Source organism: Nothoprocta perdicaria, unplaced genomic scaffold (genome assembly GCF_003342845.1).
Source record: "Nothoprocta perdicaria isolate Ctin4 unplaced genomic scaffold, notPer1 scaffold_133, whole genome shotgun sequence".
In the NCBI taxonomy this organism is placed as follows: Eukaryota; Metazoa; Chordata; class Aves; order Tinamiformes; family Tinamidae; genus Nothoprocta; species Nothoprocta perdicaria.
The window spans coordinates 1,477,944-1,500,866 of record NW_020454461.1 but is presented as its reverse complement, the minus strand read 5'-3'; the positions used below and the strand labels follow the sequence as shown (position 1 = coordinate 1,500,866).

The window sequence follows — 22,923 nt, the reverse complement described above, 5'->3', positions numbered from 1 at the left end:
AGTGGACAGCAATCCCCAGAGGAGCTGAGGGGAGTCGTGTCAATTTTATTTATGATCTAAATCAGTGATTTCCACGCTGCTCTGCTGTCTTCATTCTCCACGAGCAAATGCTCTGTGTCGGTCCCATGGAAGATAAAACCTGCCCAAGCTGGCTGTTGGTGCAGGTGCATTTTTCCATCTCACGGGAAATGGGTGCGCGCGTTTGCCGTGCGGTGCGGGCCTCACGCCTCAGTGCTCGTCTCGGCACATCCCCGTCAGCTCCTCCGCAGGGCCTCAGGCTTGGCCAAGCATCGGGCTGAAGGCAAGAGAAGCTGTTTGTCAGCCTGTAACCTCCTCCTACCCCTTCCTCCCCACGGCCCCGACCTCTCCCTGCCCCGAACATGAGATCTGAAATGATCCTGTTCCCACAGACAGAGGCTCTTCCAGCCGTGTGTCACTGCACTGCCTCGGATGGCCATGTCCGCTGGCTCCTCCCAGGGCGGGTTTTACAAGGAATACCTGCACCGGGATGTGGTTGTCTTGATTTGGGGCTGGTGATGGGCACGATGTGATTGCATGACTGAGGCAATATGCCCTGCCTGACCCGAAAGGCTGAGTGTCGTTATGGCAAAGTAGCAGCATAGGAAAAGGAGGAATAGCAAAAAGCAGTGGTTCAGGCACCAGAGGATTGAAGTGCAGAGTTTTGGCTAGACTCATTGACCAAAAGAGAACATTAACCCTGGGAGAGTTATCGGAATCATCTGGTTTTTCAGATCTCCTAAACCTGGCTGATAAAAGTGACATGGTCACACTGCAAAACCTGAGAATTTCAGATTTACAATGCTGACAGAAAAGGTAGTAATTTTTACTTTATTTTTTAAAATAAAACACCAAAATAGAAATAATTACTACTTTGCATCCACGATTTTTTTTCAATAGTGAAACTTAAAATTGCAAACTCCAAGTTTACAAGAGTTATACTCCAAGTTATACTCCAAGAGGTATGACTTTGATTACCTGAGAAGTAAATTTGAAGGTGTAATGCTGCTGAACAAGCTGGTTTCTAAATTCATTATTTTAGTTATCCTCTTAAAACACAGGTGCTTAGAGCCTTCACAGTTTTTCTTGACAAGAGGTTTTTTAAAATATTTATAAATGGAATGCTTATCTATTTAAATATTTATTTTTGTCCTTTATACCTTGCCTTAATTGCATTGACCTTTGCTGCCTTCCATTTCAGGACGACTTTCTGTAGTCTAATGCAAATACTACATAGGTTCAAGTACATTCTACCAACTGAGTGGGTCAGACTCCCAAGACTAATAATCTCTTTCAGATTAGACATATGGTGGCAGAGATAATGTAGACGTAGTCTCTGTGACTGGTCTGCCAATGCTCATATTGCTAAAGAGCCATAGAGAGCTATGTTTGCACTAGGAATATGACAGTTGCTGTCATTAGATTCTCATTGTTAATCTGAGACTGTTTCTGGCAAGTCCAACACATGCTATGCTTATTTAAAAATAAAAACAAGTTTTAAATATTAAGTCATCCCTTACCGTGCTTTTTTAATTATTATTTTTGTTACAGGGGTCATAAAGATAAAATATTTGTAGTGAAGTGTAATCCACATCATATAGACAAAATAGTCACAGTTGGGATGAAGCACATCAAATTTTGGCAGCAAACAGGTACTGTAGCTGAGTATTTTCTATTTAATTTATTTGAGGATTTATTTCTAATACAAGGACACGATGTTCTCAATTTAAAAATTAAATGTTCAGGGTATTTTTGTTGCAATTAAGTGTTCTTTCATTGCTGTTTGCCAAATTCTTATACACTCATTTGCATTAAGCAGTAGCTTATTCCAAGAATAATGCCTTTGCAAAGGGACATATTTTGCTGTAAGTTTTGCCAGGTAGAATTGAATGTAAGTCTGAGATAAATCTGAAATATGACTGAAGAAAGAAGACCACTTTTTATATTATTTTAGTTCTTGAATTTATATTTCTATATAAATGTATTCAATGTAATGTGCATATATGGCTACTTTGTGCTTTCCACACCAAAGCAAAGCTAGTGGTTTGGGCAGAGTATGGCACTGCAAATTCAAATAGGGTCAAATCCTSCCATTCATTCTGCAGATCTACTGTCAAGTTGTCACACTGAAGRTGGGCAAGTAAGACAAACCTTTGGTATCTTTTATCTAGTTTTGGTTACTTCTGAAGAGAAAAAGGAAGGTTGGCAGGCTGTTCTGTGCAGAAAATGTTCTGCCAGATGTGTTAGTTCTTTTATACAATTCCTCACCAAAATCCATCAGCTGCTTGGACRTAATAATGTGAAAAAAACAGCCTGTGCTGCTCTAAGACTGTCACCACTGGATTGGCTTTCCTAATTTATGCTTTTCTCTTGTGCACTATATTTTCAGAATTTCTGTTATCTGCTGCATCTTATGAAGAAACAAGAGGTGATAGGGTCAAGATGTTTGTCTTTTAAAGCGTTGTGGCTACAAACTGACATATAAAAATATTTCTGTTTATATTGCAGGTGGAGGCTTTACATCAAAGCGAGGAACATTTGGAAGCACTGGAAAATTGGAAACAATGATGAGTGTCTCATATGGGCGAATAGAAGATCTAGTTTTCTCTGGAGCTGCTACTGGAGACATTTATATCTGGAAGGACACTCTGTTGCTGAAGACTGTGAAAGCCCATGATGGACCTGTATTTGCAATGCATGCATTGGATAAGGTATTTGTCATCTTATATCATCCATTCATCTGCACTATTTTCATTGCAATACTGGGTTTTAGAACTGTATAGCTGTATCATGAATCTCTGAGTTAAGCTATTCAAGCTTTGTGCATGTGCATGAAAACAATACATTGCTGTACATTACACTAACATTGTAAGTCCCGTAGTAGGCAAGATGGTAGCAGAAAAACAAGGTGCACTGAATGAAACTGAATGTGACTAAAAACACAGAATCAAACAAAATCAAACAACACAAAATCAGTTGTGATTATTTAGTAAGTACGTATTTCTAAGCACTAGCTTACATATATTTGATATGTGACCAGTAGCTTTGTAACCTCTAAATATGCAGAATCTGTTTCTCACTGTGCTCATGCATTTCATTTTCATGTTTGTTTGCCACAGGAGAGTATCAGGTACCATGCCTTGCCTCTTCAACCTCMTCCCACAACATGTTTATGCATTATGAATTTTGACAGTATGAACCAYAGATTTATTTATGCATATATATATATAATCACTGTATCTTAAGCAAGTAAGAATTCAAATATTCAAATGATTTGTTTTTCAGAGATTCCAGACATCGGAAGCATTTTTCATTCATTAGCRTCAATACATCCTTAAAAGAAACTGTGGAAAGATATTTTATTGCTATTATTATTATTATAATATATTATTACTTATGTGATATTACATATGAAGACCGGGGTTAAATTTTTCCACTGGAAATGCAATGGCAATTTAAGGAGGATGATAATGAAATATCAGATTCAACTTTAAAGTTATAGCTTTAGAAGAATATTATTAGCTAGAAACATTAAGATTGGATCCCTCTGGCTCAATCCTTTCTGACTCTTAACTGATTGTGCCTAGTTTTTCAGGCAATTTTTCAATGTGATGTTGGCACTCGATTTTCTAAACATCCTCCTGTCTTAGATAATAACATAAGTTGACCTGTGATTTATGCTGTGTTTTGCACTCACTTGGCATTGATAAAAAGAATCTACCAAAGGAATTAGTCAAAGAATCAGTCCCAGCCTATTATCAGAGCTCAGTTTAGAACATCTGTTAAGTTGGTCGAATTTGAAATATCTGCAGAAGCAGATACAACTAACTTATCACTTCTAACGATGATGCATGTACTTCTCTGTAGCTTATTTCCATATGCAGAAAAATATTGTGGTCTAACATTATTATTTACAGTAGTATCAACTCTATTTGATTATATATCTTTATAGGATAGAATTCTACTAAAACAACTTACTGAATCTTCTCTTACAGTTTGGCATCGTAAGAATTGGCTGCAGTATTTTTTATTGGACACAGGAGCAAAGAGTATAGAGGAATTTACACTGCATTTGAATATACATTCTCTTGAGAGTGCTGGTGTTTATGTATGTTTTTCATACTATGATCATACAGGGTTTTGTAACTGGTGGAAAAGATGGAATTGTGGCCCTTTGGGATGATATGTTTGAAAGGTGTCTGAAGACCTACGCTATTAAAAGAGCAGCCCTGTCTACTAGCTCTAAAGGTATTTGGCTTTATTTCACTAACAAAATGGTTTTATAGAGAAATGCCACAAGCCTGTTGGTCTAACTGTTTCAAAATCTGTTCTATGTTTATGAACTAGCTTCTTTAAGAGACCAAATTTCACACACTCAGAGTAGGGTTCCTATGACTTGGAAAGACCTGTTAAATTGTACTTCCTCTATGGTGGATTATTACAAGCCATCAGTGTAAAAGCTTGGGAAGACTCACAGATAATCACAGAATTATATCACAGATTATCTGTATATTCACAGATAGTCGCAGAGTTAATATGAGCATTCAGCATATGAACACACAGTCACTGCATATCCACAATCCAGAAGAGCACAAGCTCCCCTCCTTTGAACTATTAATTAAATCCCTGTATTAACTGGCAGTTTTATTAGACAAATATATCTCATGTTTCACAGTTAATCTTAAAAGATTTTAATCGTAGTTGAGGCAAGATGCTTGTTACAGGTGGTATGAGGCTCTGTTTGATTTTGCAATAAAACTTAATGTCTTTGTATTCTTCAGGTTTACTTCTAGAAGATAATCCCTCTATTCGAGCCATCAGTCTAGGGCATGGGCATATACTAGTGGGAACTAAAAATGGAGAGATACTTGAAATTGATAAAAGTGGTCCTATGACTCTGCTTGTTCAGGTACGATACTGGTTTTCATGTCAAAATATTCCCTGAAGGAGTACAAGGCATTCCAGAATTTCCCAGTCATTTTCTTTGTTTTCATTAATCCTATTGGCTACTATTCTTTTCCCTGCTCAGACAGAAGTTGGTGCTTATTTATAGAARTGGCTTTGAGATTCACTGATAATTACAGAATTCTGAAGGTGAAACAGAGGTCACTAAGTTCAAATGCTATTTTTCAGACTTTTCAGGCTTTTTCATTTAAGAACCAGTATAAGCAAGAAAAAATAGATCTATGTGCTTTGTTTATTTTATTTTGTCACTTTATTTCAATTTGTGTGCATTCATAGAAATAACCTAGCATARTCTGAAGAATCCTCTATTTTTCTTTCTGAAAAATTATTTAGCAGGATTGCATCTGTTGTCCAGCTTAGAGAGATCTATTTGCAACATGAAGGATTATGAAGACCAGTTGGCAAAATTCTCTTGTGTATGTCCACTGATACATTCAGTGTTGCTTTGTTTTACTATAATAACTCAGCAGTCTGCATGTAGAAAATAGTATTCATCTTTCACAGCTACATTGTGTGACATTTTTACTTTACATTTTCTATAGCTGACTAAATTAATATTGTTTTATAGAAAAATATTGTGTCTGATCTTTGCTATTATTGCTTCCAGTCACTTCTAATCAAGTTGTCTTTCAGATTTGTATTCYTCCATGGTAGCCATAGTAACGTGAGATAGGAAAAGATGTATTCTGCATTTTATTTTTAACTTGTTAACACCTTCTGCAATCTCATTCTCATGTATTTCCATTCCCTTGGGTAATGAGATGGTGTGATATTAAAATTACCTTAAAATTACCTGATTCCCATGAGTATTCTGATCAGGAGATGGAAGGTATCTGCTTCTGCATAGTACAGTTATGTACAGAGGAGTTTTGTAATTGTTAACCAGATTAAATTACATGCTTGCATGTATTAGAAAATATGTAGGATGTAATCAAGATGACCAAAGATTTTCTTCCTTTTTGTTTCGACAGAATTTTTGAAAAAAAAAATAAATACCAGGTACCAAACTGGAATTCAGAATTCAAAATGAGTTGACCTTGAAATGCAGTTGTAKGGAGGTGAGGGAAATCTAGAGACAGTAGCGAGAATAATAAAAGATGTTGAAAACTGAGTTCTGAGGAAAGGTTAAAAGAACTGAATATGTGGACTTTGCCAAACAAGTTCTCCAGAATGTAAAAAATTGCTTAAACCTTGCAGACAGATTAGCCCGTTCAGGCTATGATCCTGCCCTAGATGTAACTGTTTCCTATACATGCATTTCAAGTTTGGGGTAAGGACCATGTGGATAACAGGGATTACAGCTATTAGTGAATGAAACTAAGGAAAAACGTATTTCAGATGATTACTAGACCAAACAGAGATATTCAGGTYTCTTTGAATGTGGAAATCTTTGAGAGGAGATTGTGAAGGCTCTGTCCCSTGAGATTTGTAAAAGGAGATAGGACAAGTACTACAACACATTATATAAACAGAAATACATTATTCTCTCAAACATTTAATTGTTCCTTTTAGGGACACATGGAAGGAGAGGTCTGGGGCTTGGCAGCTCATCCTCTCYTGCCTGTCTGTGCAACAGTGAGTGACGATAAAACACTGCGAATCTGGGAACTTTCTTCCCAGCACCGCATGCTGGCAGTGAGGAAACTCAAAAAAGGTAATCCACATTTGGCCATCTACCAACACAGAAATCGTACTACTCCCTGTTGTGATTCCATCTTTGCTCTCAGAGCACATCAGAAGCATTAATTAGGTAGGAAGGGGATGTACTCGTGAAGAAATTGGAGGCATAAGAAGAAAATTGTCCTTGGCATGTGTCAAGTCTATGACAAGGGTGGAAAAAATAAGATTATAATCCATCTTAATGAATAATGATAAAATGAACTTTAATCAATTTTCCTGTGACTCCRAGGGGAATGATTTTACTTCAGAATCATTTTTCATCCTAAGAATATTTAAAGCCAATTTTAATTTGTCACTGACATTGAAAATTTTCATTACAAAGACAAAAGTAAACTTTTCTGCTCGTTAAGCAAAGTTAGTATTCAGTGCAAAACAAGRGTTAGGTGCTATACCAACTTCTCTGGAAGTGACTAGTTGTCTTCCCCTCCCTTTAAGTAAAAATAGATGGGCTATGTTGAAGTATTGTCTTCTCAAAATTACTCTTATTTCAGCTACTCATTCATATTCTTCAGGAAATTATAGGGTGTAAATTCAACATGCCTCATTATCAGTGACAGATCTGGARCACAGGAACTCTAACTAGCTGAGAAAAAAGCAGAGGAGTCAAATGTTTTAGAGAGGTGAACTCAGGGATGGACCAGAATAGCTCCATGAAGGGATGTAGTCAGAAATATCACTGGGCAAAAAAGTAAATGGAGGAAGTGTATTGTCTGTGTTAAACATCCTCTATSTGAAAGGAACTCCTATTTTATCATATAATAGAGTTTATAGCTTTGTATCAGGTTTATATATTTATGTCATATAACAGAATTTTCAGTCATACAGTGTAGTATCCCTTAAAGAAATGCAGGTACACTGCTTATCATGGGTCTTCAAATTTCTCAGCCAGACCTCCTTTTTTTTTTTATATATATTTTCCTTTCTGATGTTTCTGTGATTGTTGTATTTACAATGCAGTTGGAAGGTGGTATTTGTGCCTACACCCACTTCAAGATGGATCAAATCACCACGGTCATCTCAAGAACAGCCAGAGAGTACATTCCTGTTTAAATCAAATAAAATATCTATACTCCTCCTATTACATAATGTATTTATTTTAATAACGAAAAAAATATTTTTAGAAGTGTATATTTGATGCAAAAACCTATCAGTTCCAGTTTATTGATGGTTTTCTTCATCCCAAGTTCATCAAATGGAAGATTCCATTTCTTGTTTTCTAGGTGGAAGATGCTGTGCCTTTTCTCCTGATGGGAAAGCCTTGGCTGTAGGGTTGAATGATGGAAGCTTTCTAGTGGTAAATGCTGACACTGTTGAAGATATGGTCTCTTTCCACCACAGAAAGGAAATGATCTCAGATATAAAGTTTTCACGAGGTAGTCACCTAATAAAATGAAAAGGCAATGTTTATCCTGAATATTTTTTTCTTCTAGGCATAAGACTGAATGTTCAGAAGAAAGATTGTATACCCCTAATTGGAATATTTTAATGAAATTTATAAAGATGGGATTGGGGTTATTACAGTGATAAAAATGTGTAATGATAATAATACTACAGTTTTGATAACCTCAATGTCTCCTCTTTACAGAATCAGGAAAATACCTGGCTGTGGCTTCCCATGATAATTTTGTAGATATTTACAATGTTCTTACCAGCAAAAGAGTTGGCATTTGTAAAGGTGCTTCTAGCTATATCACACACATTGACTGGGACTCAAGAGGTAAAACGTTTGACCAGATATGATAAATATATATATTATATATTTTTATATTTTTGCCTGTAAAAGAAAATACCAGATAACTTTTATTAAACCAATTAAGAAAAACTACAAATACTGATGTAATGCTTGCTCAGCATCAAGCACCATATGGATTCATTGCAATTACATTTGTTGGTGGAATTCATCCTCACTTGTAGCATTTGTACAAGAATACATGGTACTTTGCTGTGACAACACATGCCTAAAACGTCACTTAGGGGCATAATACTGCTTTTCTTTGCCCTGTTCTCTTGTAGTTTTGTAGTATATGGCACATTTTTTCTTTTCCACCTTTTATGTCCAGTTTCCTTTCTTCTTTGCTGAGCATTACCACAATGAAGTTAGAGTCACCACTAAGAAAATTTGATGGACTGATGGTGGGTGCAAACAAACTGCAGCACAAGCTCACTTGTGGTAGCTAAACTGCTCTCAGAATTTGTTCAAGTTTGGGTGCTATTCCTGATCTAGTAAGTCGTGCTGAAATTGAGGTGGCACCATGTGCTTGCTTAAAACCTTGATAATCTAACGACTAATAGCTGCATGCATAATAATAGCAATTTGTCTGATAAGATTTGTACACCTGTAGTAGCCATTTCGTAGGCATGTTACTTATTCAGATATAAAGTAAAAGAAAACTAAAAATTCTCTGTGTCCTTAGGGTATTTATTGTAATAATATTTAATATTTAATGATATTTATTATATTTGGAGAGGATATGTTGATTAAGATTTTTCATAAAAAAATGACAGCTGCTTTTCCACTTTCATTATTTTTATTCCCCATTTTCTGATAGTTCTTAGAAGAGGAGGACAATATTCCTTTCCTTAATATTATTTGAATTTTTCCTAGCATATATGTTCATTTCTTCCCTTCACCTCTGTTTCAGTAACAGCTGTAAAGGGAGCAGACTCTATAAAAAATGTTTTCTGTAGAGTAACTGGTTATTTTTCTTCTTTATAACAAAATAGCATGTTGTAAATAGCAGATAATAATGGAATGGATAGATGAGCATCACAGTTATTTGTGGTGTTACTCTTGAGATTGTAGTAAATAAACTCCTATTGTAGTGAATTAATGGATTAAATTGAATGACCCGTGTTGCAGAAGCCAAAGTAAAGCAGTGGGAACTGCACTAATTCAGAGCAATCCGTAATTTAATCTAGAGTTTCACAGTTAATGAATGCTTTATCTGTAGTTATTCAGTTTAGCTATTGCAGCACTGATCCTATAATAAATATTCAAATTATTCTTTAATTACAATAAAAAAAATAAAAACCCTCAAAATTTTGGTGAGATTTATGAAGAAATTTATGGCAAATATTGCAAAATTGAATTTGATGGTATTTTTTGCTTCTGCAGTCATGCACAAATACTTGCTAACACACCATCAGAGTTATCTACTGTACAATATTTGTCTGAGACTATTAAAATTCATATTAAAAGGTAGTTTGCTGTAAACTGCCTAAATATATACCAGTTAGGCAGTACTAAAGAGACGGCAGCCTACAGTATTTTTAACTTGTTGCAGACCTGTCTTACAAAGTTGTCATGAAAATTAGTAGTGCAGGTACGAAATATGCTTTACTTTCCATTAATATGATCATGAAAACGCTAATAAAATATTACTCATCAGATGAGGCTATGCAAGACTGTTAGCTGTTTTTTTACCATGCAAATACCATGCAAGGTATTTAAAATATTACTTGCATAGTGAATCAAGAGTATAGGATTCTCAAGAGAGTGATTTTTAAGCATCTGACTGCTTTTGCTTTAAATAATTCTGGATGGTGATTTCTTAGCTTATCCCCATAGCTCTCTTCCTTCAATGAAAAGAAAGTTCATAATATTCATAATAATGAATAAGATTCATAATAARTTCTTATTTCATATCCAGGAAAGTTATTGCAAGTCAATTCTGGTGCCAAAGAGCAACTGTTTTTTGAAGCACCAAGGGGGAAAAGGCATATTATAAGAATTGCTGAGGTATGAATTATACTTATTGTTTTTTTTATTGTAAAAGTTATTTTCCTATTTTGTTGGAAATTAGCATATTCTGTGTGCAAATTGTATTCTTTCCTCTTAAGATATTATTTTTACATTGGTAAAAATACATAGAGTTGCATAGAATTATGTAGAATGAGAAATATTTAGTTATTTTGCATAGTGTCTTTGCTAGTATTTGTAAATGGAAGCCCTTGTAAGTCTGTTAGTATCTGTAAGCTCATTTTTGTATGTTTAGCAGCAGTCATTTCCCATGAGCTTCCCCTGTTTTCTGTACAGTCAATGTGCATATGGTTTMTAAACCATCTTTAAAGAATGTGACCTGGCTTTCAATGATGTTGATTATTTTTAATAAAGAATGACTCTACAGGGTTTACTGTAATATTTAGCACCTCAGAAAACATTTAAGGAGTTTTGTATCTTAATGCTCTACCTTGGGAATAGCAGAATATTTTAAAGGATTTTTAAGAGTTTTGATGAAGATCAAGTGCAATTTTTACTATTTAGCTAGAGACGTTTTTAAAAATTAAAATATTTTACATTAATATCAGAGACAGAAAATTGTGTTAACAGAGTTTGTACTGGTTGTGTTGTTAAGATGATTTCATTTGGTGAATTTTTGATTGCAGATAGAGAAGATTGAGTGGGACACCTGGACATGTGTTCTTGGTCCGACTTGTGAAGGAATTTGGCCCATGCACAGTGATGTCACCGTTGTAAATGCAGCTAGTCTGACCAAAGATGGAGCACTGCTAGCTACAGGAGATGATTTTGGTTTTGTGAAGCTTTTTTCATATCCAGTAAAGGTAACACGGGGTGTTTATTTCTCCGATTAGAAATAATACTAGAAAGGCATTAGGGAAGACACTGTTCACAGTATGTCAGGCTGCTAATGTGTGAATTCTTTGTGCTACAGGGCCAACATGCAAAATTCAAGAAATATGTGGGTCACAGCGCACAGGTAACCAATGTTCGGTGGTTGCATAATGATTCTGTGCTGCTGACTGTAGGTGGTGCTGATACAGCTTTGATGATCTGGACCAGAGAATTTTTGGGCATTCAGGAGAGTAAGCTGGTTGATAGTGAAGAATCAGACACAGATGCAGAAGAAGATGGAGGTAAAAAGGCTTATATAAACACATCTTTAATTTAATCTTCATTCCAGAGAAGCTCATATGAAGTGGGTGAGAAACCTTCATGACTCGCTGCAACTCTTCATTTGTTGCTAGAATTCAATATATGRAGAGGTTTATCCTCTTCCTTCTATTGCTGTAGATCTTGTTTTCTGTTCTTCCCCTATGAAGCCTGGGTAGTTTGTTTTATTTCATGTTTTATTTTTCTAAGGTTACGATAGCGATGTTGCAAGAGAAAAAGCAATCGACTATACTACTAAGATCTACGCAGTAAGCATCCGAGAAATGGAAGGGACAAAACCCCATCAACAGCTGAAGGAGATCTCAGTAGAAGAAAGGTATGTCGCACAAAGCATTATTTCCAAATTAATTCTGTGGTGAATTTCCACATGGCATTCTTTTGAATCGCTTTTCATTGAAATAAAATGAGTTCTTAAAAACATTAGCAAGACAGGAACTTCAAAATTCACAAGACATTTAGAATAGCATTCAGATGGATAAGTTTATAGGTGTAAATAAAACACCTGTATTCATGATGATTTCTAAGCAGCATGGCAGAGGAGGCAGAAGTGTTTTATTGAAGTGTAGAGAGTGCATAGTATGGAAGACAAAAGGAAAATGTATTGTAAAAGAGTTGAATTCTGGGGGAAAATAAAACAGCAGGATCAAAACAGCACCTGGGTGTGTGGGATGAAATGAACTGCCAGGGAAGGATGCATRAGTCAAGATATAAGATTAGATAGGGGAACCTAGAAGGTTGATCAGTGCTAGAGATGAAAGAGAAGAATAAAGGAAAGAAAAAAGGGGACAGCTAATGCATAGAGGGCTAAGGGCCCATGGAACATATATCAAGGGTAGTAGGTGAGTTAAAATGTGTAATTGGGACAGTATTGCTGGGAGACAAGGAACGGGATCTGATCGATAGTCAGTCAGGTACTTTCTCCTCATATTCCTTATATCTCTGTGAAATGTGCCCTGMATTAATATAGTTGTGAATGTCAGGGGTGTCTTACCCCTTTTCTGGGATGGAGCTTTACGAAGGATAAGAGCCTGTGAGTGTTGCCAGTTGCTCTATGAGCTCAGATGAACAGAAGCCTATGCAGGTCTACATGCATGAGTCCGTGTAGTTTCCTTTGATGAAATACCTTATCAGTGATCTTTTCCATTTAAATTTAGAGAATTACAGCAAGAAAAATTAGAGCTGTAAAGTTAAACATTAGAAACTGCCAGATGTCTATGCTACCTTGATTCAACCCCTGTATGCGTTTGTATTTAGAAACTGCATTTACACCTTTCACTGTTTGCCCCTCTTCTCTTGTCTGGAGTCTGAGATCTTTGGACATTACTGTCCACAGCCTGTGGCAAAGTGCCTAGGGCAACGGGGCAGGAGGAGCTGGGTTCTTCCCTTTGTTGGCCCTCTTACTCTGCTGTAATGAACAATTGTTATTAGTGGCTTTTTTCTCCACATAGGTAAGGAGTGAAGATGCCTGTCACAGAGTTTTCTCAGTTAGATCCTATGACACGAAAACTCCCTACCTGACAGGCAAACAACACAGCTCAGTCATACTATAATGGAAGACATTACCCAACATTTCAGATAATCTAGGTTTTCTCTGTCCTCCAGTCTTTCTTATCTGCTTCAGGAATATCTCCAAATTTGCTGTAGTTGCCCAGCGTATTTGTATATTATTCTACACTTCCTAATCAAGACAATATTATCATATTTTCTAATTGGTTTTATTTTTAGAAATGTATTCACTAATTTGCATTAAACAGCTGGCTATCTTTTCTGGGCTTTGAAATATCCAAGGAAATAAAGCTGTCCAGATTAGAAGTTTGTCTCCTGAAAATAACAAAAATATATTTGCTGTAATAAACATTCAGAAGTTCACTAAGGAGACTCTTATTTCCATCTGTTTGTTGCAAGGGGTGCTGAGTGAGATTAGGTAGGTGAGCTTAATCCCATGCTGGTATCTTAAGAAGTTTAACATAGTTGTACTCCTAATAATATAACCTAAGACCATACAGCAATTAAGTAATGCAATACTTTAAATATTTCCAGATGCAGGCTAGATGTTTAAAAGCTTACATCCACACTTAGCCTTTAACTGTTAAACATATGTCAACGTGGCGTGTGAGGAGAGAGAATTTAAGGCAAGGCTGTTTCTCCTCAGTTTCCCCAGAACACAGGGCTCAGTGTCATAGTGGCAGCGGCTGGCACGCTCTTCTGGATCTGCTCGGCGCTAAGAGGGGCAGGGTCCCTGTCCCCCCCAAATGGGGACCCTGCCCCTCTTAGCRCCGAGCAGATCCAGAGCTCAGGGGACACGGTGCTTGGGCGCACACGATGGTGCCTGCAGGTCCTTCCAGAGCCAGCTCGGAGCGGCCTTCCCACRGCTCCTGCGCCTCCCAGAGCTTCCTACTGACGTGTGGCAAATAAGAGGTTTTCAGAGGTAGCCTCCAACTCTGCCTCCTTCATTTCCCCTTGTCGGCTGTAAGACACTTCAGGCTGAATCGACACAAACATTGCGTGGTCACAGCTGCAAGTCAAGATACTGTAAGCAGATCCTTTAACAACCATGTAACACATAATTACATTAAGCAAATTAAGTTCTGCCTTTTTTTTTTTTTTTATCTTGACTACTCCCATATTTATGGCTTCTTTCAAGATTTTTAGCTTAATATATCTTTGTTGTCCTGATTTTCAAGGCATAAAATGGAGTTAGTATACTTCCTAATCTCATATGCCCCTTTTAGAAAATAATTTATCRTTGTAAAGTTCTTAAAGACTGCAGCACTGAACATCAATTAGCAGAAATTAATAATTAATATCTTTGTATTCAGTGATTGCACAACATGAAAACAAATAGTTTGAAAGATGATAAATACTCAGTAGTTACATTTCCATTAAGGAAAGGCTCCACCCTTTTTTTAATGTCTCCTTGTAAATGAACATTTTATCAAAATGCATTCACAACAGCAGGCTGCACCTGGATTGTATAAGAAACCATAGTTATGTCATTTCTTAGCTTCTGAGTCTTTATATCTTATTATATGAAGAATATAGTCATGAGTAAAACCAAGCAAGCTACTTRCATAAAAGTGTAACTCATATATATGTGTGTGACTTAAACATGSACGTGCATTTTAGAATATGACTATTTAGTTTCCACTTTAATTATATACCTTTTGCTAGATCCACTTTGCAAAACAACTTAAAATCATCTTTTTCACCAGAGGAAGGAGTATTTATGTTTTCTCTCCTTCTCTAATGGATAAGACCTAATACTTTTCAAAGACAAAAATGTGGAAACATATTTTGTTTTTATTTACATGAGTGTAAAAGTGTCTTTATTAGAGCTATATATTGTGGTTTATATCTTGCTCTACTGCTTGCAGTTGAACAGCAAATAGAGCAAATTAGCAATTATTTTTCAAATATCAAGTGGCACTGTATCTTGAGAATGAAATATCTACAGAATTACTGAAATCACAATGTTTTCCTAGATCTAAACTCTCATTAATAACGTATTTTTCTAACCTAGCAGAGGAGGAGCTATGTGAGGATCCATATTCTCATGTTAACTTCTAGATAAGTTAACATCAGTTGTTTTTGTAGTTGGAGTTGGAGTGGTCAAATTCTAACTGAATTAGAAATTCTATTTATGTCTCCTGGCCTCATTATGCAACGTATTTACAAGATCCTAATTAACTTCTCGATTTTAGCCAGTGCAATTTAGGCATATTGCAAGTTCATCACCAGTTTAAACAGTCTTCTAATAAAAATATATTTTTATATTTGACTTGTCAGTGACCCCTCTACATACCTCAGGTTCTTACTAGAACATTGAAAAAAATCCACCATAGAAGTATGAAAAAAAACCTCACTCTGAAAATTAGGCACTTAAAATGACATCTATTTGATACACATTATTTTTGAAAATCACAATATGCAACCTAAAACAACCAATATAAGGCATTTGTACTGCAAAATGTTGTCCCCTTTTTTATTTTTTATCTCAATATYTCGACAGAGACATGAAGTAAGAGGATTACTGACTTTTTTCAATAAAATCTTAAACCATCACTATTTCTTTTCCCCTTCTTTTAAGAAGATTGTCTTCTATTTTCTTGCTTACTCATGTAAAGACTTTGTTCCTCCATTTTCCTGTGTAGTATCTTGTATTATTTACTAAATGTCAGTGTTTTGCGATTGAGTTCAAAAAGGAAAAGATTTTATTTTGGGGCAACACTGCTAAGTCATTACTCCCTCTGAAATAAGGAGTGCTGGAGGCCTGATGGCAAGATGTTTCACACCAGCTACCCTTGTACATTCCAGCTGCTTTATTCTGCTTTGATGATGCACAAGCAATTGTAAAATGAGTTTAATTGACTGATTAAGCCAGGCTTACAATTGTTTTGTACTGCTGAAGCACCAACGTTATGAGCATAAGCAGCAGCCCTTTCTGCAGCGATTTCAGGACTCTTTTCTGTCCAGGACTGAAAATCTCCAGAGTCCCTTTGGGTCAGTAGGAAGTTTCCCTTCTCTGAAACCTGGCCATGGCTCTGCTTCATGGTGCACACAGGCAGCCCTTGCAAGCAAGGGCCACCTCATTTGGCCACATGCACTTGATGCTCCATGACTTTGGAGTCCCTCCACATGGTGGTCCTGCACTGCAGAAGCTCACTGAGGTCAACACGGTGGGGACGTGCAGGGCACCCCATCAAGAGGAGAGGCAGGTGGTTTTGTTCAGCCTGTAGAAAAATCAAAGTACCACAGGATGAGACAAGGGAAACAGGCTTCCATTTTGCCCCAGTAACATTGATGATCCACAGGGCAGGTCAGGGAAAACGTGCTCTGTGCTGTCTACTCTTGCAAAGCAATAGTAAAGCAGGAAGCTCCTCTCCTCTGTCCAAATGTTTCCTCTCTYTTTATGGCTGACAAGCCTAAATAAACAGGTTGATGCCTCCTTTGCAATGAGATTATCTCTGATTTCTGTACATCTCTTGATAATAATTTTACATGGAAATATCCTCAGGTTACTGTAGTCCGTGTGAAGGAGAAGTCTCTCTAGCACAAACTGTAGATTGAAGAGAGCAAAATGGTAGTTTTTAACATGCACCATATCTTGGTTCTTTCTGTTGCTTAACTCTCCATATCTTGGTTCTTCTTGCTGTTTTAACTCCATATAGTTGACAGTATGGCGTTTCATTTTAAAATAGCTAATTCTAAGTGTGCTACCATATGCTGCATCTTTCCATATTTTCTCTAATGAGTTCTCCAAAGAACCTACAGAGTCTCTAGACCTGGCTTCACATCTTTTGCATGTCCTTTGCCAGTTTTGATTATTTCAGTGTAATCACATCTCTGTTTGGAGTTTACTGCTCTGATAAATTGGTTAACAGTTCACATGCTTTTCATATATGGCTTATTAGATAAAGATGCATAGACTTCACTTGCTTTATCTGATCTTTATAAATCATTAGAATTTATAGTCAAGAAATTAGAAGCCAATATTTAATGGCAAAATTTGGGCAACACTGCAGGAGATGAGAGATTGTGCTTGGATAGAACTTTAAGTTATGAAAGTATTGATTTTTTTTTAGTGCATTACAATGAGATTAATGTGTTGACTACTGAAGATGTCCCTGACTTCACTTTTTGGCCACAGTGGTACCATCGTGGTGCCCTGTTTATGCAGGATCTTGCAACAACCTGCACTYAGTTATGTCTGCCTCAGGGAAGCGAGTTTCATAATTGTGCCAAATTCTTCTTTGTATTCTTCTCTAAGAATACAAAGGGATGGAGCAGCTCATCTTGGGAAAGAGAGGCAGAGGACAAATTTTAATATAATGTGGAATACAGGATAACTTTGAGTAGCTCCTCTTTTACTGCCAAGCATGGTGTGTGTTTAACCAATAAAGCATGAACTAACAAGATGGAAAACAGATCCCCTGTATTACACTGGCCTCCTCTAGATCTCCAAAGTATGGGGCCCCTAAGCAAATTGGGAGGAGAAATAAAATGGTTTATAAAGGGCAACAAACTCATTTATAGATAAACAGGGGAATGATATTAAAGTATTGTCTTAGAAGAGAAAACAAAAGCTTGTTATCATATGTATTCTTCCTGACTCATATTCTTCTTGAAGATAACGATGGTTCTGCAGATGCCGTGGAGGAATGTAGAAGTTATGTGACAGATTTTGCTTGCATGGTTTGAAATAAATCCTGGTCCAGAGCAGGYGCTTCTTGAACAGCAGTATTTTGTAGGGGACTCAAGGTGTAAAGGTTTTTTCTCAAGGATTTCAAACTCAAGGTTTTTTTCTAGTGTAGATTGTAGTCCATGAGAGAGAGAAAAAGTGTTGTTTATAATATGGCWTATATTTTGTTATGCATGGGAAGGATGTTAATATATCTGTCATTTATGATACTATCTTCAGTCCACACGTTCTCCATATATTGTCAGTGGAGTATTAGAATGGGAGAGATGAGGCTGAGAAACAATTCTGAAATGCTTTTTGGTCTTAATAGTTGGTGCATTTAGTTAAGCTGATTAATTGTTGTTTCTCTCCTCTCTCCAACCTTCCTGTTTCTCTTCTTCCGCCTTTCCATGTCTGTCCTTCTCTTCTCCCCTCCTCCTTCTCCTCCTCCTTTATTTGCTCCTCTAACGGGCGTCCTCTCCCTTGCTCTACCTACGTAATGCAGAAGCAGGGTGCCAGTAAGAGGTGTTGCAGGAGCAGTCTCACAGTGTGGGAGCTCGAGGCGCAGAGCTCCCACACCACGAGACCACTTGGTCACTGGTGGGGCTGCCCTGGACAACCCCAGGCAATTGTAAGCCATACTGGGTGCTATGTAGGAGCTGCAATTGCACTTTCTTTACGAAAAAGGGCTAACTTTTGAACTCGGATCAGTCTGTCAAAGAATTTGTATGATAAGAAGTAAAACAAGCTTGCGTGAAGACTGTATGTTACTAATATGAAAGACAARATAACCTTTGCATTTTGCATTCTACTAACTGCTAGTGTATATCCGGCTTTCATTAGTTTGATGTGCATGACTCTACCTGAAAACTCTCATATATGGTGATGGAAAAGCCTTTTAAGCCAGTTGAATGTGTAGAAAACAAAAGCAACATGAGCATGTCTGTCTAGTTTTCTGTTTTCTTAACACACTGGCTTGCTTCACTTCCTGCAACTGATCTACCTCAGAGCCTGTTCTCAATTTTGCTGTATTATATACATCACCTGTAATCATATGATCTGATAAGAGGTTGAATTTTCTCTCTTTGAAAATTTTCTTTTGTTGATTATTTCCTATTTTGCAATAATGTGGGTTGAATTATCTTTTTTTTTTCCGAAAAATAGCACCCCCAAGCTTTTGTGCTCGATTGTGAATTATTAGACATATGGTTACAAATTGGTTCATGCCCTTTTACATGCACCCTTTTGTGGGTGCAGTGTAAAAGCTTTCAATGTGAATTCCAGTTGTGTAGGTGGGAATTATTCCAGAAGTGTATGGAGAAACACATCTCTGGGGTTCAGAAAATGGCTTTGTATTATTTCAGCAGCAGGCTACTGTTTGAGATTGGGTAGCATCTTTTGGAACATTCGCTGTTGTTTTTCTCAACAGCACTTTGTCAGGCTAATAATACATCCTGAGTGTATTTGGCACCACACTGGCTTCACCACAGTTGTCCCCAGGGCTTGGACACATAGTGACTAATGTGACTAATATTTTTACAGTGCCTGCAAACGTGCGGAACTCAGAGGACCCTCCACCTTCTCCCACAGGTGGGGCCATAGCTGGCCCAAAGGTCTCTTTTTGTGTGACGCTTAGTGGGCATGGAAGTTAGGCATGCCAATAYTGTCCCAGCACACAAAAGGTTACTGACATCTCTCAGAAATTTGGATTTTTGCCAAAGGTGCAATACAGTGTCTTCCTTGAAGCTAATCTTCTCCAAAAGGTGGGCCCTGAGTGGCCTCCCAAACAGCTCCCTCAGAGCTATAGTTATGTAGGACAYGTCTCTATACGGTAGGGGCAGCCCTATTCAAAACAGTTATTGAGACAAACAGCTTCACCCAGTGTTTTGAACAAAGAACCTGTTTAAAAATAGTCCTTTAGACTTCATTCAGATCTGATTATGCTTCTTTTTAATCTGCTTTTCTGCTTGTTTCACATTTGGAGACGGAGCTAGAATGACATGTGAATGCAGTGACTAGCTTCCCTTCTTACAAAATACGACAGTGGCTATCCTGCCATACATTCAGCAATATCCTGTTTTTTTTTTTTTTTCTTAAAGAATGCATCAGCATACATAGGAAATCATAAACACTATAACCACGCTAAGGCCTTTCCAGTGCCATGGTTTTTTTTTTTTTTTTTAAATAACATGGATTACGGTTGTTTTTTCCCTTCTAGGCTGGTTCCAGTTGTGTTTTGATCCATTGTATTGAAGAGTAGTTTCATTCTATACAGTTTGAAAATGTCCTGTCTCCTGTTAGCTACAAAGCATAAATGAAAAGTAACAGCAAGAAAAGCTGTACGTAATGCCTTTATGTATGTCTGTTCGGATGGSGAAATCTAAAGAAGGCTTAGAATTTACAAAATCTTTTAATCACTTCTTAAAGTACTAGGAGTTTTACAGCAGTTTTAGGACATTTGAGAGTGCCTTTCCTGTAAACTACTGGAGATAGGTTTTTTTAAAAAATGTTTTTCCTTTCTTTTTTTTTTTTCCTGAAATGAATGGTGTTTTTTAACATCTCTGACTTTTAATAATCTGAATAAATTTACCAAGACTGGATCCTCTGCCAGACATTTCTTCTCTCTTCTTCAGAGTAGTCTCTTGCCCATTTTTATTTTTATGCATGTTCTCTCTGCAGTTAGCAGCCACCTGCAGGCACACCGTAGCCTCCCACTTGGAGTCTTCTTAACCTCTCCCTTTTTCTGCTGGGCCTGCTCTGCCACCTTCTCAGTATGARGACATTTTTGTCCATCTCTCTCTGCTCCAGACTTCATTGTTTGTAGCTTTAATGCAGTGTCATTTCTGGAGATCCAGTTCTGTTCCCATTCGCTGCGCTGGGAACAGAATACTTGTGTTCTTGCCAGTTTATTACCCATGCAGACRGTGGTTCTTCTCAGATAGCAACTATGCCATGTGCTCTGAAATCAGGAAGCGGTTATCTCTGTCTCACAGAATTTCCCATAACTCTTTCTCTGATCTGCTTTCTTATTTCCTCTCTAAATGCATCAGCCTCTTCTACTCTAAAATCCTCTAGGTGCCTCCTCCTTCCAAACCCCGTTTCTCTCTTGCCTCCTACCTCAGCTCTTGTTCTAGGCTCCTCTTTCTACTTGTAAATCTTGGTCATTTCTGATTTTTGGTAGGTGATTATCAGACTTATTGGTAGGTGAGAGTAAATGAGTTATCACTTGCACCTTTTTATGTTTCTACAATATGACCTGATATACTGATGTGAACATGTTATCACGATAGTCATTAGTAACAGAAGTTTTATTTTCTGTATTCACAGTATCTGAAGAGCTGAAAGCCCTCTGTCTGTCTCTCAGCTTTTCTGGAACTCACTCATCCCATAAGTTAACAAAAGCACATTTATTTTAAATTACTGGAAAGAAACCATTAATACTTTTATTATGTTTTAACTTGCTTTCCTTTGGAGGCAGGGAATTGTCAAGTAAGTACTAACACACAGTACAGAAAAAGCACAGATCGCTGTGATTGTACAATGCAGATTGCATAGGTCACACAAAGCAAATAAATATGATTTGCTGATGTAAARATTTCCTGTCTTGATACTGCCATCTGATGTATCAAAATAAATTAGCTATAATCACAGACTTGTTAAAAGTAAATTTGATGATGCTTTATATTTCTCCTATTAAGAGGGTAATAATGCATACACTGAATGCATACATGTGTGTATATATACATGTATATGTATATATAAATGCACACAACATTTGTGTTTGTGTGTAATGTGAATATATATTAAAGTGAATGTGTGTATGTGTATGTTTCCAAATTGAATCTCATGTTTACTATCTAGAAATTAGCAGTCATGCCATAGTGATAGTGTTCTCCKGCTTTCATCAAAACTTTTGGCTTGCTCTTGTCATAAACTTTAATGTAGGTGAAGCAATGGTCCATTTAAAAATTACACTAAAACAGAAAAAAGAGCAGGAAACATGCAAGAAAGCTTATTTTCATAAGTGCTGATTCACAGGCCTTAGTAAACCTGAGCTGAAATGGCTTTCACTGTTCTGGCTTCACTTAATGGTTTTACCTCAGAAGAGAATTACGCTTTGTATTAAGTTCCTCATCCTTTCTGTAGTGGTGATTGCACCACTATTTGGTCCAATTACCATTGATGATTATGTAACATGTCTTGATTGACCAGTTTCAAAGAAAATAAAGGTACTTGTTTCCCTGCGAACAAAAAGTACAAGTTGTCCCCTACATAAGCTGGCCCAGTAACGAACAATTATTAGGCTAAATTACGAGCTGAAATAGGCTGGAAAACAAGCATCCATTGTGGGAAGCTCTCATCCGTGCTTATGAGACTGTGAAGTTTCTACCAGTTACTGTCCCTGTCAGGCACCTGAAAATGAGTAAGTCCATGGAGTCACATTCTCAGACCAGTATAAAGTGTTTGGGAAGCATGGCAACAGCTTCCTATTTCCTCCCTCCCTCCTGTTGGATCTTTAGTACAGCGTATACCAAAGGATGCCAGGGTATGAGCTTCTGAATTGGTAGACTGGTGCACTCTTTAATTTCTGTTTTAGTTTTTGCTGGCATGCTTGAATAGCATGTTTTGTGCCACAGAGGAATGACTGGTCAACTCTTAAAATGCTTGTGCATGAGTGAAGTGGTCAGAAATACACCTAAACTGTATTAAGTTTCTTACTTGGCTTTGTTTGCTGCTTACAAGGGGATCAAGGTAACTCTTTCACTTTTAATGTCACAAGATCACCTGCTAATGTACTTTGCTAGTACTTAGTGAGTTTGTTTGTCTGCTTCAGAAGTGGGCTAGTTTGTTTACTTGCAGCTTTGCTCTGTCCTTTTTAGAATTCAGATTTTTCATGCTACATGCTGTTGTGATAAGTATTCTGGCTGTGTAAGTGTCCTAGMCGGGTATTTTAATTGCTGCCTTTTATGCCTCTCATAAAAATTATAATTCCAGAAAAATCAGCTCTTATGAAGCAAAAAGAATTTCATTCTGCAATTATTTTTTGCTAAACAAGAATTAGTGGTAGTTACTGTGTAAGGGTTAACCTGCAGCAGCGATGGCAGATTGAACTCCCTGTGACCCCTTTGCTTTTGCACAATCTAATTTTCACAGATAGTGTATATCTAAT

The 22,923-nt window shown here is 37.1% G+C and overlaps 1 protein-coding gene across 1 annotated transcript in view; it reads left to right on the top strand.

The window, feature by feature from the left end:
• EML6 (echinoderm microtubule associated protein like 6) overlaps positions 1-22,923 on the top strand; it is a 108,772-nt gene that overhangs the window by 67,642 nt on the left and 18,207 nt on the right. The window contains exons 17-27 of the mRNA XM_026033824.1: positions 1,570-1,670; positions 2,527-2,729; positions 4,155-4,266; positions 4,800-4,927; positions 6,496-6,637; positions 7,884-8,036; positions 8,249-8,380; positions 10,314-10,402; positions 11,050-11,226; positions 11,337-11,538; positions 11,765-11,891. Coding sequence (XP_025889609.1) covers positions 1,570-1,670; positions 2,527-2,729; positions 4,155-4,266; positions 4,800-4,927; positions 6,496-6,637; positions 7,884-8,036; positions 8,249-8,380; positions 10,314-10,402; positions 11,050-11,226; positions 11,337-11,538; positions 11,765-11,891 — 1,566 coding nt within the window. The remainder of the gene's footprint in view (positions 1-1,569; positions 1,671-2,526; positions 2,730-4,154; positions 4,267-4,799; positions 4,928-6,495; positions 6,638-7,883; positions 8,037-8,248; positions 8,381-10,313; positions 10,403-11,049; positions 11,227-11,336; positions 11,539-11,764; positions 11,892-22,923) is intronic.